The 18,859-nt window shown below is 35.7% G+C and overlaps 1 protein-coding gene across 8 annotated transcripts in view; it reads left to right on the top strand.

The window, feature by feature from the left end:
• Positions 1-18,117, top strand: part of KIF18A (kinesin family member 18A) — a 30,484-nt gene extending 12,367 nt beyond the window's left edge. For 5 of the 8 annotated variants that reach the window (XM_072929415.1, XM_030273334.4, XM_072929413.1 and 2 more), the window contains exons 10-17: positions 1,145-1,307; positions 1,843-2,007; positions 2,436-2,557; positions 2,734-2,972; positions 11,488-11,968; positions 12,494-12,598; positions 15,205-15,320; positions 17,506-17,794. In XM_072929415.1, the coding sequence (XP_072785516.1) occupies positions 1,145-1,307; positions 1,843-2,007; positions 2,436-2,557; positions 2,734-2,972; positions 11,488-11,968; positions 12,494-12,598; positions 15,205-15,320; positions 17,506-17,654 (1,540 nt within the window). In that variant the 3' untranslated portion in view covers positions 17,655-17,794. Of the gene's footprint in view, positions 1-1,144; positions 1,308-1,842; positions 2,008-2,435; positions 2,558-2,733; positions 2,973-11,487; positions 11,969-12,493; positions 12,599-15,204; positions 15,321-17,505 lie in introns of all 8 variants that reach the window. The other 3 variants (XM_012573759.5, XM_072929416.1, XM_072929417.1) reach the window with 1 other exon arrangement.
• Positions 18,118-18,859: the final 742 nt, after the last annotated feature.

The following is an 18,859-nucleotide window of genomic DNA, read 5'->3' as shown; positions in this document are numbered from 1 at the left end:
CTAGACACTCAGTGAAAGCCTCTTGTATTTCTAAATCTGCAGAGAAGAATTATTTTCTTAATTCTGTTTCTTTTTAAAAGGCAAGTAGTAAAACATTCAGAATAAAAGACTCAGTCAAACTTTAGACTGAGATAGAATTACTATTTCTGAAACACTGGCAAGAAGTCAAGTACATGACAAGAAAGTCTCTAACTTGTTCTGGAGTTGAACCTGGGTTTTTTTAGCATTTTTACAGTTTTTAATTGTATGGGTTTTTTAATACTGAAAACTGTATAACCTCAAATGTTGTATGTCTTTAGAACACTTGCATGTTAAACTTTGATTTTTATTTAAAGTTCCAACAATGTAGGATGTAATGAAATACTTTATACATGAGGTTGGTTGTTCTTGAGATGTACAGTGAGTTTTTGGCCATTCTGTACTGTAAAATTTCAGTATTCAGGAGTGAAGTGAGAAGGTACCACCAGTGAAAGTTGTATTGCAGTATGGCAATGCTTCCAGGTCTTCTTGTTCTTGTTATTCTACCTTGTGCTGCAGACCAGGGGTACCCAGATAACTGGTCACTCAATAACTCCTTGAGTACCATCTACCACAGTTTGGTTTTCCCTCGCGTTAGCCTAATATGTGTTAAAACGGGTGAAAGTTCTGATTTTTGTCGTCCATTAGTGATGGAAATTGTACAGCACCTTCAGGCAAAGTATCTGCAGAACTTTGTGGTTTTCCTTTTTTTTGAGGATAGCTAGCAGGGTTTTGAGCACCTTGTGTGTCTATGGCAACAGTAGTCTGATCTGTTTAATAAATTGATGTAAAAAGTAGAGAACATAGGTATTTAGTATATTCTGGTGTTAGAGAAAGGCATCTGAAGCTTCTTCACATAAGTCTTTTAAATCCCAGTGTTGTCTTCATAATTATGATAAGATTTATTTTTAGTGACTCCTTCAAAATTTCACATCCCATTTTCAGTTCAAATACATAAAATTCTTACTGATGTACTGACATTTTATTTAGTACCTGTCTATAATAGGCTTTACTTATTTCCTTTTAATTTCTTTATTTTATTAATTTGGAATTTAAAATTTCCCTATCAAAGAGATAGTTATAAAAAGTCTTCAATAAATAATTAATTATTATCCTTTGGGTTTAGGTACAAAGAAATACTTAAAAATGTTTTTGCAAACCGTGAGGAAATCAGAAAAGAGTACCTCAGTGTGGAAAAGAAACTGAAAGAAAATATACTAAAGAAATATTACCAGAATCAGTGTCATGAACAAATTCAACTGATGTGCTCTGAAGAAAGAGTAGAAAAGGTGAGTTTTCTGTAATGTAGTTCAGGGTATCAACTCTTCATTTTGGTATACTTGTGTGAGTGTTTCTTAAGCAATTGTGTAATGAGTTAAGGCATAAATATTTCACAAAAATGGGACACACAGATTATCACTCCTCTATGACTATTGATGTAGTGACCTGTTTATGGAGATCAAGGACAGAGTATAGTTGTCTTTTAAATAGAAAAGGGTACCCCTTGCCTTGTTAGGACACTACCTCTCTTATGTCCAGCTTGCTGTTGCTGGTTTTGTGCCTTCTAGTTGTCATAGTTCAGAAACAGTACAGACATCAGAAGACTTTGATATTTGAAGATAGAGGATTTTCCTTTACTTAATGTTTTATCCTTCCTTTAGCAGGCTTTTTGTAGGACATACTCGAGTTGCTAGGAATTATTTGGTTATGTTTTATAAAAATAAGGAAAAAATTCTTTATAAAGAAAGAGAATTTGGTAGACATAATTTGAAGGTTTCCACTTTAAATGCTGATTATTTCTGGGGGGGGAATTTTTTTTTTTAGGCCGCTTGCAAGCGGGATCTAAGGCTTTCAGCACTTAACAGCCACTATGTACTCATGCAGAAGAAGAAAGAAGAGCAGACCAATCTTTTTGAGGAAAACACCAAATGGCTGCACCGTGTTGAAAATGAAATGCACCTCCTGGGTCAAGATGGGTGCATCCCAAAAGTAAAATGCCTCTCACTTTGCCATGGTTGGGGATGGGGGGACAATTGGAAAAAGGGTAAAACCTCTGAGTTAAGAACAGCTTAATAAAAATAAAGTAAAATATATGGAGGGAGTATACAAAAAGAGGCAAACATGTTTGGGCATGCATAGATAAGCATCCATGTGTGCCTGTTGGATTTTTAATGCTGATTGCAGTACACATACTATCGGTCAAAGGAATCTACAAAGTTACATTTATGCATGTAAATAAAAATCAAATAATTCATACTTTTCTACCGTAAAAATTTATTAAAATAATATAGCTCCACTCCATCTTTACTTTTCAATATAGACTAATCTAATATTATTTTTAGTTGAAGTTTTAGTTTCTTCCTACCAGTTTGATGTACAGCTGTTTGATTTTCATTTTTATTTCTAATTTCTTAAAGGAACTTTATCAAGATCTGCAATATTGCCATTTAAACCTAGAAGTTCAGGCCCTTAAAGCCCAGATTGAGCACATGTTGACTCTGGTGTCCCTTCAAGATCAGTATAATAAGCAAACAGAAAAGTAAGTATGATTTCATGGTGGGTGGGATAAGATGTTCTGACACTTGTAACTTGAGAAGACCTATTTAGAGAATTTAGTTTTAATTGAAACAGAAGCAAGATTTTTCTCAAACTTGTTTTCTGGATTAAAAATGTGTTTCCTTAAGGGAACTTGTCTTGCGTCTTGCTGTTTTACAGAGTACTAAATACTGCACTTCCAGTGCTTCGCAAGCAATACCTGATGTTGAAAGAAGCTGGCTTGACAAATGACTTAAGTGAGACTGAATATGCAGAGGTTGAGCAGCTGATTCAAAGACAAAAATCTGTAGCTTGGGCTGACCAGGCTGAAGAAAAGAATCAAAATCAAAACCATGGAGTAGAAATGTCAGCTATCTTTTCCTTCCCACAGCTTGTGAGCAGACCAAACACCCCATGCAGTAAGTGTATCATTAAGTTTTTCTCTGTTGGAAATACTTGTAAATATCTCCTGCAACAGTCAGATATCATCCATAAACACAGATGTGCACTTCTGCAGATACTGAAGCCAAATGTAAAATCGAATCTCAGGCCCACTTTCTGTGAATTTTACACCATTCTTAATTAGATATAGGCAAGATATTTACTTTTTCAATGGCTAGGCATATACTGTAACAGGTGAATTAATCCTCTTGTTATAATGTACCCCATGTATCAATGTTAATAGATCCTGTGAGTGCTATTAAAAATTGCATTTGAATCTTTCATGTGACATTGATGGGAAAGGAATCATAGTGTTGGTTGGTTATAATTCTGTTAAAGTGGCTTGAAACGTTAAGCAGGTATAGTTTTGTGTAATTTCCAATAGCCTTGAGGGAGATGTGATTTAGTATTAACTACAGATTCTCTTGGAATCAATTTACTACAATATTTTAGAAGTTTATTTCCAAGAATCAAAGGATTTGCCATATCTACCATGGAACTGGCTGTTTTATCCTGATGGCCCCATTTTTTTTCCCCATAGCTCTATAAAGCTGGCTTTTCTTCTTCAGCTGTCAAGTAAGTTGCCCTGGAGCATAGTCTGGGTAAAAAGGGATGAAGAATCCTCACAGTCAGTGCTGTTCTGATGGATTACATGCCAAATTTCATCCTGATAGTGCAAGCTCTGGGGCCCATGCTTGTGTTTTGTGCTGTGGACAGGGAGCACTCAACACCCTGAGGCTTTCTCATTACTGCTAATAATCTGTAACTGACAGACATCCATAGGTAACAAGGGAAAAAGAGATAAATACTGCTTCAAAAAGTACTTCAGCTTCTCACAAGCTGGTAGTTCCAGAAAGAGCATTGACCCCTGGTGAACTGTGAAATGAGTTTCCTCCTTTTGATAACTTTCTTCTTCTATATAGCTTGACAATTATTGTATCAAAACCATGTATTGTCCATCTTCTCATAAGGAGTGTCTGTGATTTTTTAACATGTGTTTTGTTGCTGTTGATGGTACCAAATAATTGATAGACTGTGTCTTACTGTCTGCAGTGTGAAGTTCAGACTGTTGGCTCTGGGCTGGAGTTGTTTGGTTTGTTTGTGTTTTGGTTGGTTTGAGAGTTTTATTAATGAGTGGCTTTGATTTTAGTTTGGGTTGGTTTTTCTTTTAATGTGTGTTTGCTTTTGTTTCTACAGAGGGAAGGAAAAGGGTTAACAGATTTGCATGCTTACACTTCTTATTCTGCCCATGTTAGTAAGGGATTCTTTCAGCAAGATTAAAAGCTAATATCTATTTTAAATCATAGGCATATGTTTTTAGAAACTGGTTTTTTTTGTGTAGAGGTACTTGTGTTTTCTGACAGAATAGATAGGGACACTAATCCAGAAGCTCTGGAATATCCTTTGTAACAAAATATTGCAATGAGTCTGTCTTGTAGTATGTAGGTTATCATTGTTGTGAATTTTAGTTTCTGATGTTACTTAGCTATGTTGGAGTTGTTGATTAATCAACTTCTTTTTCTACCTTTCTTGAAGTTTTGTGTTGGAAGAGGCCTGGTTGGCTCCTTACCCCCTCTCATTAGATACAGGATAAAACATGGTAGAAATGTTCTCCAAATTTTGCAACCTTTAGGGAAAGGTTACCTAAAATACTAATGGGGTTGATACAATCGCTTCAATACAGGTGGGGAGGGAAAAAGTAATCCAGTTACTACTGCTTGAAGTTTTTTTCTGTTCAGCACAGACACAACTAAATAGCTTCTCTTCAATTTTTTGTTTGCTTGATGGCAATGCAATGATTCATTTCTATGAAATGTAAGTCTGGAGTGTTTAGATTGAGGAAGATAGTGTACTAGGTCTGCTAGTAACAAATCTCAGGTGTTGCTTTGAATCTATGTTAACACATTTGGAAGACAATTTTTTGATGTAAAATCCCTCTGCAAAAATGAGATAGATAGCGCTCATGTATAAAACACAAAGCATTATGAGAAAAATGTTCACTTCTCTTCAATGTAGGCTTACAAAACAAATAACTGTATTTCTCGTGGAACTCAGACGTATCTAGGGATGTGTGCAGTATCCATTCATTATCCAGTTTGGAAGTTTCAATCATTAACAAACTACAGGTCTCTCTTTAGTTGCCATGTGTTGAAATGGGCGGTCATATAGGAGACCGTCTGTGTTTAAAGACAGTGCTGAATTCTGTGTGTGGCAGAACATGAGGCTGTAATCATTACAGAAACTTTTTCAATGATACAAACTTTTGCCTGCAGTTCTTTGAGAGAACCATAATAATGTTGAGTTGCAAATTGATTATTATTGGGTGTTTTCACATAAAAATTAAAATATTTTAAGTTAAATAACTTTTTTGATTACAAGCACTTTGATTCTCCAAAAGGTCAAAGCAGCTACATAATTTCTGTCGAATAGGTAAAACTATGAAAGCAGGACCTTAAGGTCTTGTGTGTTTCTTGGGAACTGACTACCTTTGTTTAACTGGTCCTGAAGAACAAAGTCAAACCAGTAATTGACATGGGAAGAGAATCTGAAAACTGCAAAGAGAAGGATAGCAAAGGTGAAAGGGCAGGGGGGGTTATTCTAGTTTTCTTTAAAGTCTTCTACAGAAATAAGTTCTTGGAATACCATTCTAAATGTTCTTACTTTATTAAGTCATTTTGATATGATCTTGTTGTAAGGTCCTTCTTCCAATCGGGAGTTTCAAAATAGCAAAGAATTTCAGCTGATTTGCAGTAATGCCCAAGTCTTTGTTTGTAATAACGATTACTCCTTTGGAATGGGTCTCTCATATAATTAACAGTATTAAATTTGCAGTATGGGAGGAAAAGCTAATGATGTTTTCTGGCCATTCATTCAATGTCTGTTTCTATGGTCAAATTATCAAGATGGTCAATTCTAGTGAATCAGCTTTTGATTTCTAGTGAAAGCTCATTAAAGATCATATGCTTTGCCAAAGAAAATGAAGGGCTTCATTACTGGAGTTGACCACCTTCTGTCTTCTTTTTCCTTTAGCCTTTGAAATCTTTAAACACCTTTTGTAAAATCCTTACCTTAATTAGAAGTTAAATTTGTTGCTTTTTACAGAAAATGCTGGCTTTCCAATTTATTTTTTTTACATATACATTAAAATTTTATATTAAGCTTGTGTATGCTTCATATAACTATAAATGTGCAATGTCATGAAGAATTTGACTATTTGTCTCCAAGAAAGCATGAGTTAATTGAAGAGTGTATTTGGGCACCCATTCTTAAGTGTTCGTTAATGGGGAGCCATAGTGTATTCCAAGTTCAGCCTGATGCGTGGAGAGCTCTGACTGGTACTTGCATGTATTTCTTTGAATGGGGAAGTTCTTGGCACTGTTTCAAGCATCCCATTTCCAGAAGCCTCACTGTACATTACCACTGAGAGGATGGAATTGATTTATAGGGGAAAAAAAAAAAAGGCATCCATTGCCTCCCCTTGTCACAAACCTTCTGATCTGAAAAGTCAATTTTTTATTTTGTATGGCAGGGAAAATTGAGCTATAGTTGCACACAGCAAAAGACTTTAATAAAAAGTAGGAAAAGCATGTGCCTTGAATAGGAAAGATTTGTCTTACTGAGCAGTTCTTCCATACTGTCTCAGGTGACTTCTGAGTATTTTTTTCTCATGCTGTGTGAAGCAGTACACCTGATCACTGGGACTTGCAAGAATGCAGCCTGGATTTGAGCCTTTTTCAGCTCACAGCTGTTGTTTGTGAACCTGTTGTGAAACTTGCTATCACAGTGATGATGCCTTTGGGTCACAGGAATATTAAGGAATTGAAATGCATTGACTAGACCTCATTTGCAGTTTGGAATTCCATGAGTCAGTTGTTAAAGGAATGAAAACGTATGATTAGAATTGTAATTTGATCAATCAGTGGTAGCCCAGAAATGTTTATTGAAATGGATACATTAATATTTAATTTCACTTTAGCAGAACAACCTGCTAGACTTAATTTAGCACAGTTTCCAGAAATAATCCCCTTATGCATGTATTAGCATGAGTTCCAGAAGAAGACAAGTCTTGGCAATTATTTTGTCCCTAATGTCAATTAGAACTAACTCAATTCATCAGAGTTGTTTTGCCATGAGCCCTGCTCACTTTTCCTGTGACTCATGTTTCACACATAGTGCATTCTGCTTCTGCTATTAGTGCACAGGACTGTAAATATCTGATATTGCTGTGTTTCTTGTCACATAAATCAGTACTTCTGAATAGTCTTTTGGGACAAATGATACAGCAAACTTAGGAACAAAACCACCTCGTATCACTGGATGGGGGTGGTTGATCAGTGGGCAATGGCTTTTATGTTTAATTTCTGAGTGAATCTCTTAAATAGTATCTTAAAGAATTTTGACAATTATCTTTTTTAAACACCAACCTGAAATTAAGGATCAGCAAATATGTGATCTCTAAAATATATTTGGGATAATGTTTATTTTTAAAGAGATGCATTATAGGTGTGAAAGTACTAGTTAAGGAAATAAAACTTCCAAATTTTTCTTTTAAGCTACTTCATCAAGTTAACTGTGGCTGTTCTGTAAAGCATATAAGTGATTCATTTTTGTATATAAAATAAACAATATTACTGAATTATGATGACGATATTGGTGCAAAGGATTGAAGTAGCTATAAAACATGAAGCAAATATAGCCTATAAACATAATATTCTGCCTTATTAAGAAACAAGTTTGAAAATTTTTCTCTTAATAGTTAGAGCATGTTGTTTATCTCTCAGTAGGAAAATAATGACAATACTTAGTGATCACCATTAGCCATCCATTGAGGAGCTAGTTGGATTTGTTCTTTAAGGAAATGTAAATAGCCCTACTTCCTTCTTCAAGTATCATCCTCAGTATCATGTACTTAGAAATTTATGGAAGTAGTAGAATTTCTGTAGCAACTTCTGTTGTCTGAGTCCCTTTTACATAAACTTCTCAATAGTAGCCCTTTAAAAGGCTACTATTTTACACTTGCAAAACAGTTAGCAACTAGCTTCAATATCTTGCTTCCTTAGTAAGATGGAAGTAGAAGCAGTGGCAATTCTTTGTTTTGTGGGTCATAATGTTTTTCTTGCTGCATGTTTATTTACCTGAGGTCATAACTGTTTGGAGCTATATGCAGTAGAACAAGAAGCTAAAGTGGAATTAGGATTTTGGAGTTGTTTTTTTCCATCATATTTGATTTATGTTATATAGTGAAGCCAAGTTAAATACGATATTGCTGGTTTGTTTACCTGTTTACTGTGTTAGAAGCAACCTAATATTCTCACAAAAAGCTGTGGGAAGGGACACTCCTTAAGTATCTTGTATCGTTTCCAAGACTTTAATGACAAGAAAAGCTTGTTGATTTTAACTTAATTTTGCAATGAGTTTTATTCCAGAAATAAATAGATTTTAAAAACAGGCTTTTGTTTTTACTAACAGCTTATATTTGCCCTATATAGAATTCCTGCAAGTATCGTTATTAGTTTACTTGTATTACAGTACAAAATGCGCTCCATTATGATGGAATTCATCAAATTATTTATGTTGGCAGTACTTTTGTGTTCTTTACGTATTTAGTTAATGATTTAAATGCTGGTATTTACAGTTAATTTTAAAATGCTTCCAATATTTAGGCCTGTAGAAGCTTCTAAACCTTGGCACTCCCACCAAAATATTTCTCCATCAGACTTTCTTCTAGTAACTTTAGGACATTAGCAAAACCTCAGTGTCTTACAGTAAGCAAACTTTGTGAAACTGAAACCTCCCTGTCCTAATGTAGCAATGGACTAATAGAATTCTAACCATCACTTTTCCTGAAACAGACATTCAGATGCATATAAATAGGAGTAAAAACTAATAAATGAATATTTTAAATGTGTCCTGAGTCATTTAATGGATAGTTGTTTCAAACACTAGATTATATAAACCTTATTTTTGTATTTTAAGAATATAAGATGTCAAAAGTATTTTTGAAAAAGGTTTGGATTCAATTTTTGGTTGTGATGACTAGAATTTTTTTAAAGATTTGTTAGTCTGTTACACTGAGGCATATATTGTACTTATTAAAACAAACTTAAAGAGCAACTACATAATGAAGCATAGCATTGTTGATAGTGACAGAGAGTAGATGTTTTAAATTGTTCATAAATAAGTTTCTTGTTTACTACTAAATCCAACCAAGTCTTGGAGAAATATGTCTTGATCACAGTGGGCCTTTTTTTATTTTGGGGGGAGGTAAAGATTACATTTGGGGAATGCCCAGGCCCTGTTTTACTGCTGTTTCCATTCCACTGCTCATGGGGAATATCCTGAATTAGCTTGGTGCTTAGATTGCAATTAGCATCTCAGCAACCTGCTCCATTTCACCTGGTGAAAACTGGCTGTGAATGAGATGCTGTATAAGATAATCATCTATTTTGCATTTTAACATAGAAAAGTTCCTTTACATATATAAAGTGAGCTGTACACAGGTGCACAGATAGACAAATTCACAATTCAGTTATTTCATGCCAGGTAGTTCTCTCAGGCCCAAGTTTTCTATCTATGTGTTTCTTCAAAGCTCCATGTAATTGTTCATGTAATTGTCCACACTGCTTTTCCCATGAGCAGTTTAAACATTGTTCATTGTGACACTGAGCCCCTGAGTGAGGAATTAATGTTTGCTTTGGTTTTTCAATGGTTTCATTACTGAATAAGTTGTGGCAAGCTAGAACAGTCTTGTGGCCTTTATCTAATTGACTTGGTACCTGTGCACACTTTGGTACTACCTGTTGTAGCCTCCTGGAACAGGTCTAGGTTTCATTGTGGTCTTTAAATCCTTGGCTGTCCCTGTTTTCTGTCTTCCAACTGGGCATTATCTCATCTAGCTGGGTATCCAATCATATGGCATGTCTAGTACCAAGGTGTGTAGCAAAATCAGTGCTGAGATGATCCCTCCTTGGCTTTTTGTCAGTGAGGATCTTACTTGAACCTTTTCCCAGGAGATCTGATTTCTGAGAGTGCTTGGGGAAACCAGCTTTTTTAAAGCATCTTGGCAAATTGGGTTGCAACTGGGCAATGAGGTCAAAATTAAATGGGTCCTGTGAAATGGTAAGCAGAGAAAAAGCTTACAACTATTTAAGCCTTGCTTTCTGTAACAAATCAAGCTTGTGGAGGTGAAGTAATATAATACATACATGTTTTTAATCAATCTGTCGTGTTCAGAGAATGTTTTTGGAACAGTTAAAATGCCCTAAGTGTTAACACGTGAGAGAGAACTATAGAAGCATTCAGACTGAGGAGTTCAAACTAGCTTTCTTAGTCTGAGGCACAAATAGAATGAAATTTAGAAGAAATAAATATTTATCAACACTGTTCTGGGAATACCATAGTTAATTCCTGAGTAACTTGCATCAATTTAAAAAGCAGGAGTTCTTTTTGCAGTTTAGTTGCTCATAGGCATGAAGTAGGCAATGCAGAAAGGAGAAGTATGAGTCTGGCTGCCAGCTGAAGGGGATCCAATCCATAGGCATTTTAAGGATACTAGGCTTCATTTCTTAAATTTGCGCTGGAAGTTAAATATAGAAGCACTTGGGGTTTTGACAGCCCTCTCCTGCTCTTGATTTGTTTAAAAAAGAAATTTCATAGGTTTTTGGTATTATAACTGTATAAGTCACCATTTGAACAGTGAGCTGTCTTAAAATGATCCTCCTTCACTGAAAGCTTGAGTAAGAGAAATTAATAAAGGCAATGGCCAAAGTAAGACAGAAAAAGCCTATTTACTTGAAAATAAAACCATTATGACTCTTCAAGAAAAATTGTTTCAATCAGGATGAATGAGAATGGCCAGTTACACTGTATGGCTTGCTTTCTTTTTGAGGGTGGGGGAAGTTGTTAGTCAGGAGCTTTGTTCCCCACAGTTGGTAGAGTAGGGTGACAGAATCCTAGTAACTAATACCAGTAACTTCTTTGTTTGCCCCTTTGCAAAACACTATTTTCTCATTTGCACTGTCAGAAAATTTTGTCCTTCTAGATGGTTCTATGTCATTCCTTTTTCAACAGTCTTTCATTATTCTGCATGGTACTTGCTGGGGAAAAAACCTGGCTCTGATCAGGAGTCAGCTCTAGGTTACTGTGATTGTACCATCTTCAAGTCTGAATTTTGTCATGGTAGTGCAATAATTCTCAATACTCTTACTCTTCCATCCCCTCTTGTCATGTGTCAGATCTTAGTTGTGATGATTTCTCTAACCTCTGGGATTAACTGTGCCAACCTGTGCATGTTTATAATACTTTGAGTGTCTCAGCAAATGCCATCTTGGACAATGGTGCAGTGGAAATAATCTCACTTAATTATCAAGTTGATAGGTATATGAAATAAATAGTATTTGTAAGAATTTCTGCTCATGTCTCGCTAGGGAAGAAGCAAGATTTAGGTAGTATGTGCAGTTAGATGTGGTAACCATCATTACTTATGTTTGACAGGCACCTCTTTTGGTACACCATCACAAGAACGGAATGACAATACACAGGTGTTAGTATACACAGAACAACCACAGAAGAGAACCAGGAGGAAGCTGATGGACTCTCCAGTGGTAGCTCCAAGTCCACCTCCCTCCAGCCACAGCAGCTTGCACCACCTGGAGGATTCTCTTGCCAAGGAGGTCTACCCTCTAGTCTATACTCCAGACTCGTGCAGAAAGGCTGTGCAGAGCTGCTCTGCTCAGGCTGTGGTGGAGGAGGCTTTGCACCTGGCAGGCCTGGGGGCAGTCAGTGCTTGCAGTACACATGTGCCAGCCAGGAGGGGCAGCATTATGGACACCACGTGTGATGTGATCCCCGAGAGCCACGAGGCTGTCATGAACTCCACTATCATTCTCTATGAAGGTACAGATGAAACATCTGAAATGTCTGCTTATGCAACTGGGAAGGAGTCACAGCCATGCAGCAACAGCATTGTGCAAAGGTATTTGCCTTTTATATGGGTGAGAAGCATTACCAAGTCATTTAATCCTGCCTGTCTTTACAGCTGGGTTTTTCCATTTGTATCCATTTTATAAATAAACCAAACATTTTAAAAATCAAACTCTCAATTCTGATCAACATCAAATTCAATTTTGCCATTATTTGAAAACAGTAGTATGTTAGTGACAACAAATGAAGTTGAAAGCTTATCCTATTTTAGAAGATATGTACCAAAAAGAAAATACAGCATTTTTAAAATAGATTGTGATGCCTCAGGCAAGTTACTTTCTCTAAGTCTTATGTTTTCTGTCTTTAAAATGGGTACTTAACCTCTCCACATTGTGAAATGCCATGCCTAAAGCTGCTGTGCATGTCAGAAGTCTGCAAAGTTACCTCAAATAACGGTAATCAAGTTAATTTCCAGTTTTGGTTTTCAACTTGCCTTATACTTGTTTACATTTAAGTACAAATTTACTTGACTTTTACCAAGAATATGTTTTGCAAAAATATAATTCTTTTATTTCAAACTTGATCTTTCTTCCTTAAGAAACAAAAATTCTGCTCCAGTATTTGAGAAGCCTTCATATATGGCAATGACTTCGGCTGCTCAGAGAAAAAGAAAGATATTAAGGTAAGATTAAACTAACCCTTCTATAAAAAATGAATTTTCATTTCTTATCTTCTTAGTTCAGTTTCATTCTAATATTTCAAATCTGAAAACATCTTATAGAAGACATTTCGACCTGCATATGACCTATTCTGATTCAAATATCCTTGAATTCAATTGAATATTTTTGTTGCTTTTCTGGGTAACTTCAGTAGATTTTTTTTCTTTAGTCTTGGTTTAAGAACTTCTGTCTTAATAATTATAAACTAATATCATGTCTTGTGTAGCTGCTGTCTATTCAAAATGAAAGATGACACATAATTCTGAAAAGAGAAATTTCAACATCCATTAAAAATCTAAGTTTTTTGAAAATGTTCTGCCTTTGCCAGAGCATATTAGAAACTACCAAAATAGAAAGCAGGGAAAAAAATAGACACAACAATATTTAGGTGATCAACTTTGATTTTCTGATAATTCATTTTCAGTTATATATTGTGATTTAATTTTTGCAGTCTGCTCTAGGAATAACTTTTGTATCATCACTTCTGGTTTATGACCATAAAAGAGGTTTATGAGCAGGAGCAGCAGAAAAGCTGAAACTGAACAGACATTTAAGTTAAATTGTAATTTTTCTGTGTATGTATTTCTTTGTTTGGTTGGCTTTGGGGTTTTTTTTTCATGTAATTCAACCTGATTAGCTATGAAACAGCTGGTCTTCCTTTTTCCTTATTTCCAAAAGCAAAAATTGATTCAACCATTTTAAAATCATGTTACAAATGACCTGTTGCTAGACAGTAAGTGGAGCTACCACCACTCTGGTCTTACAAAGAATATCTCAAGACTGTTCGGACAAGGCTAAAGAGAGATCACAGGACATGGAAGACACTTAAGTGCCTTTTTGTTTATTAGCATCTTTAACATAGAGAATTATCCTAGAAGATCAGATTCATCTGGTCTAGTTTCATGTAACTGTTCTGATTGTTACCAATTACTGTTCTAAACTGTCTTGCCAGGATGAGGAATAAATTCTTTTGTTCTAGGATGAGAAAAGAGACACTGCTCATATTTTCAAATAGCTGATTATGAATTTAGCAAAATAAATCACCTGTTCTCTGCAGCCAAGCTAGTTTTTCCTACATTCTCTCTAAGGAGAGGTATGGGACCTTTTGAAGCCTGTTTTATCTAGTCTTAAAGTAAAAGTTCTCAGACAGGCATTTGAAATAGTTTTTTGTAATAACTGAATAATAATTAAAATATACATATATATATATATATATATATACACACATATGTTTATTACTTCCCAAAAGATTAGATGTTTCTGCTCACCTTGTTTCTTTTGTGTCTCGAATATATTTCCCAGAATTTTTCTACAGAAAAATCCCACAATTTATGTTCCTTTTATGGAGATCATTCTGCCTTAGTAACTTGTCTGTAGACTGAAATTCTTTATGGTTTTGCTAGTGGTTGGTGATGAAGAGGAGTAATGAAAACACATTTACAAAGGAGAAAAGGAATATGTTCTTATTTTTCAGAGTGCCTTCATTCCAGTCTCTTCTTTCCTTTTTCCCTCTTTTATCTCCCATGCTTTCCCTGATTCAAGTGACTCACTCCAGTCGTTCATCTCCTACTAATGCTAGAATAAAAACATAAATTTCAGTCATATGGCCCACATTAGAAGGATAATTTGAAACAGTTGTGTTTTCAGGATAAGGGAGTAGAGGCAAGTCAGTCATAAGAGACTATTTTACCAAATAGTGGTATATTCTTATTGGCATAAGTTCTCTTAAAAGAGGCATGCATGAGTAGATTGTTAGGATTGGCACAAGGAAGGTCTTAGTCTTTGCTGCTTGCTATATATTTTCATTTAGGCAGAAAATTATTATTAAGAAAGTGTGAGTTAGGGGGACTATAAAGTGGAAATAATACAATATTTATTACAGGAATAGGAAAAGCTTAGGAACTTGGGGCATAAATATGATTAGCTTGTTTACGAGGCTGTCTGCAGAGTGGAACTTGGGAAGTTTGTGAGGCAATTGCAGAAGGGTGAGATCAGATAGGTTCATAATTTTCACTGCAGACCTTAAGTCCGTCACATAAAGTGCTGTGGATAAAATATAGAGGTTTTGTTTTAATGAATTTGAAGCTGTAACAGTTTTCTTGCAGCTTAGTTAAAAAGTATTGTCTGCTATGAAGCCACCCCCTCCAACTGTGTTGGAGGCTGTAGAAAAGTTATTGCAGCAATAAAAAAATGTGATTTGTTCAATAAACACAGCTTGGTTATTTCAAGGATTTTGTAACATGCCTTAAGATTATTTCTTTCTGTAATTTGTATGTGATGGCCATCAAACTGTCTTCTGTGGATTCAAACAAAACTGTGACACGTCCTGCCTTTGAATACAAGTGCCAACATTACTTCTTATTTTCACAGTTGAAGCATTCTTGTGAATTTTTAAAAAGGAAAAAGGGGAATAGTATCCATAGATATACATAATAAATTTGTTTATTCTTTGCATTCTGTTATGATTCTATGAACACTGGATAATATTTCAAGTATTTCTACACAAGGCTAGAATCACTGTTAGCGATGACTGTACTGAAAGCAAACTCCTTTCTGGCACCTTTTGCAGCTCCACCTCGAACACGAACACGATGCTGGGCAGCCTGCAAGACCCGGTTTCTGCCAAGCGCTCTCGGCAGGACGTGCCGTTAAGCCACGCAGTCCTGCGAGTTCCCCAGGTGGCTGGTGAGTACCAGAGCTTGGGTGGGTGATGCTGCCTTTGCTGCCTCAGGGTTTAGTTTTAGTATCTTTCGCATTTTGTGCTGCTTTAGTGTGCACTTCTGAGCTTCACATGAGGGGATGCTGAGCTCTTTGCACAGAGCAGGGACACAAAACAATTCCTTCTCCAGCTGGGCACCAAGGACAAATGATCCAAATCTCAGCCCAAGAGCACAAACAACGTGGGCTGGAGAGAGAAAAACAAGCAGGATGGGACTGCCTGGGCTGGAGCTGGAATGGGACAATGAACTCCAAGGTGCCAATGGAGCAGAACTGATCCCAGGGAGAGCCCCCGGGAGCGCTCGTGCATTTTGGGACCATTTTGGTTCATCTTGGGTGCAGCCCTGGCTGGGCTCTGGTGCTGCCCAAGGTGGATCCATGGAGGAGATCCTTTTAATCAATCCCTGCTTTATTATTTAGCTCTGTCCAGCCTCTGCTCTAGGCCAGCCTTCCCAAGGCATCAGTTTCTGGCGACCACAGAGGGACAGAAGGCATCACCTTTGTAACAGCAATTGCACAGCAAGTGCAAATTAGGATTGCCTCTCAATTTGCTTTGTCAATTCAATAGTACCTATTGCTGTGCTAGTATACTAGGCCATTGATTGGACTAGTATATCCCTTTATTAAAAAAAAAAAAACAATGTCAGTTATATAGGTAGTATCTAATCAAAATTCAGTTCAATATTACAAGGTTGTTGGGAAACCCTTTTTCCCAAGAGCCAAGGTCTTCCACCTAAAATAGTTTATGTACTTGTTGAGAAATTTGGTAAACTTTATTATCAATTTTGTCTTTTCCTAAGTGTTTATCAAGAAATAAAAATATCTAAGAATTTCCATGCCTGTTTTTAATTCTTTGCTTTATTTTACAACACCAAATTGATTTGTTTTAACAGGTAAAAGCTTCTTTCAGAGATTTTTTTGGTCTTAAAATTTGGTGCTATTTAGGGCAAAAACAATGACAGGAAAAATTATTTTGCTTCTAACATACTGCTGATGATAATATTAGCAAGTTCTGTTATGTGAAAGTTTGCCTTAATTATTTTGCTTCTTTTTGAGGTGCATAAATCTTTTCTGTAATAAAATCAGTTACAAATAGTTTTTCCAGCCAATGTTCACAAATGTCTTCACAATTTTATAAAAGCCTCTGCCTTTTCTTGTGCATGGCACTAAGTTGCTTGGCACTTGCAGCAGATTTTAATATGTTAAACATGTACAATTTTCCTTAATTTCTACCTCCTTTTCCTCTGTCTTCAAAGGTACACTTAACAATATTCTTGGGGTATTTAGAGGAGATCCAATATTAGTTTTTAAATTTTAGTCTGCTTTTCTTATGAAACAGAAAAGCAGTGTGAGAAAACATTTCCATTGTGTAGCTTTTTCCAGTTATATGGGCAATACACTGGCTTTACAGCACATACATGTTTTTAAGTAAAAATTGCTGTGAGGGAAAATGCCTTAATCTGTATTCACTGGAGATGTTGAGGTTGTATTACAAGAAGCTTTCTGGAAGCTGAATATCTGAGTCTAAGCTCTGATAAGTTACTGATTTGGCAAATTGCACACAGGGTTATATCAGTATCAATGTCTGCTACCACAGACCAGGTTATGAAGTTACCACTCTTCAATCACTATTCTGGAATTAAGGATCTATGTAATGCAGAAGCACGTTCTGAAATGAGAATAAAATTTTGATTATTCAGTGTTGAACTGAATATGAAATAGACTTTATTTTCAGGAGAGTACATTACCAGAGTAGAATAAACCTTAACCAAATACCTAAGAGGAAGAGTTGTTTTCAGATTAAAAAGACAAAACTTTCTATAGTGACAGTGTTCATTTTTCAATGCTATTCTATAATAAGGATTAATAACATTGTTTCATATTTCTACATATTTTTATAAACCATTGTGCTTTTTTAATAGCATCTCCTGTCATTTGGGGTCTAATCATGGGACTTTGTATACAATTAAAAGACTGGATTACTGAGTTGAGTGATTATATTTTTGCATATTAAAATTAGGCTTTCTGTAAAGGAAGGAAATGTGTAAAGATTCTTAGACCTATTCTAAAGAGGCGGTCCATGTCGGCTACAGTCTACTTATGTTTATTGAAGAAGTGTCTCTATTTCTAATATCATTTCTTTCTTCACTAGGAATTAAAATGAAGACCAGGAAGCAAGAACAGAATATGCCAAGGAACTTCGTTAGAAGCCTTTCTCAAGGAAGAGTCGCACTGGATGTTAAATCAAGGACATCAAAAAATCTTTTACTTTGTGTTTCCAAGAAAAAAAATATGATTTAGTTCTGTGTTCACCCCTATTTCAAGCAGGATTGATGGATAGCAAATGTGAATAGAGTGAATTGTGATTTCCTCTTGTGGATAGTTTTGAGAGTTTCGGGATGGAAATCTTAACAAAAATTATTTTGACCCTCTAAATTATTTTCATTGGACTAGCTTCCTTTTGTTAAAATAGATTTTCATTTGGAAGCAAGTTAGGCAGATGCTAATACTAGAACATGTTCATGTTTAGCACTACAATGCCTTAGATGTTCTTAGATTGTTAGCATCTATGGATGACATACAGAGTTCCAAGAGACAGAAAAATATTTCCAAAAGGGTTGTTTTCATTTTTTCTGTCTTTCTGGTTTTTAGTCTGTTACTTGGTTGTAAATGTTCCTGCTCTGTTTTTTCAATTTAATTCATCTTTAAATATGTTTCTATTAATTACTTCAAATAAAGTCTAATACTATTAAGAGCAATATAATGTGAAGTGTATTTCCAGCAAAAAATGTTCCTTTCTTCTCTTAGGAAAAATGTCTAAATTGATTTTGACAAATATTGTTATACGTGCATGTTGTTTAGAATGTCTTCTAGCAAATTAATATTCAGAGACAGAGCAATTTATGTATAGTTGTAGTGTAACCTGGACATCAGAATGTCATTCTGGTGTGTTTGACCTGTGCAAATGAAGTTAATTTCTCCAATCTGGTGAGAGCCAGAGGAAGAAGTCCAGTAAGTGATTTGTGATGTCAGAACTGTCTGAAGCAAGAAGCTTCCCACCTGATCAGTGCAGTAGTATGAAGTGTGCTGTAGAACTCATTCTTGACACATTGGAGAAGCATTTTTCAGAAGCCTCTGAAGAAGGAAATGGGAGCTGCCTGCAGAAGCTTTCAGGATTACTTGTGGGAGGAGCAGACTCTGTTGCTGAAGCAGTCTTCATTGGGGAAGTTCAAAGAGGAAGAAATAATTTCTTAAGAAATAGGCATTGCTAGTTAAAAATACTAGGAGAGAGAAATTGAATCTTCCTAGTTGCTTTCTAAAAGAGTTATAGGTGATATAGTTGTGGTGAGCCTGGGATCTTGTAGTGTCATGAGAACTGAGAAAAGGTTTTGGTGAAGCCTAAAAACTAGGATTTGGGACATGTCCACATAGCAAGGTGATGTTATTTCAGTAGAATGAAGAGGGAGGGTTACTTTACTATTTTCCTATCATGATGAACAGCAAGA

Source organism: Taeniopygia guttata, chromosome 5 (genome assembly GCF_048771995.1).
Source record: "Taeniopygia guttata chromosome 5, bTaeGut7.mat, whole genome shotgun sequence".
Taxonomy (NCBI): Eukaryota; Metazoa; Chordata; class Aves; order Passeriformes; family Estrildidae; genus Taeniopygia; species Taeniopygia guttata.
The sequence above is the reverse complement of the archived record's forward strand: the minus strand, read 5'-3'. Positions and strand labels throughout refer to the sequence as shown.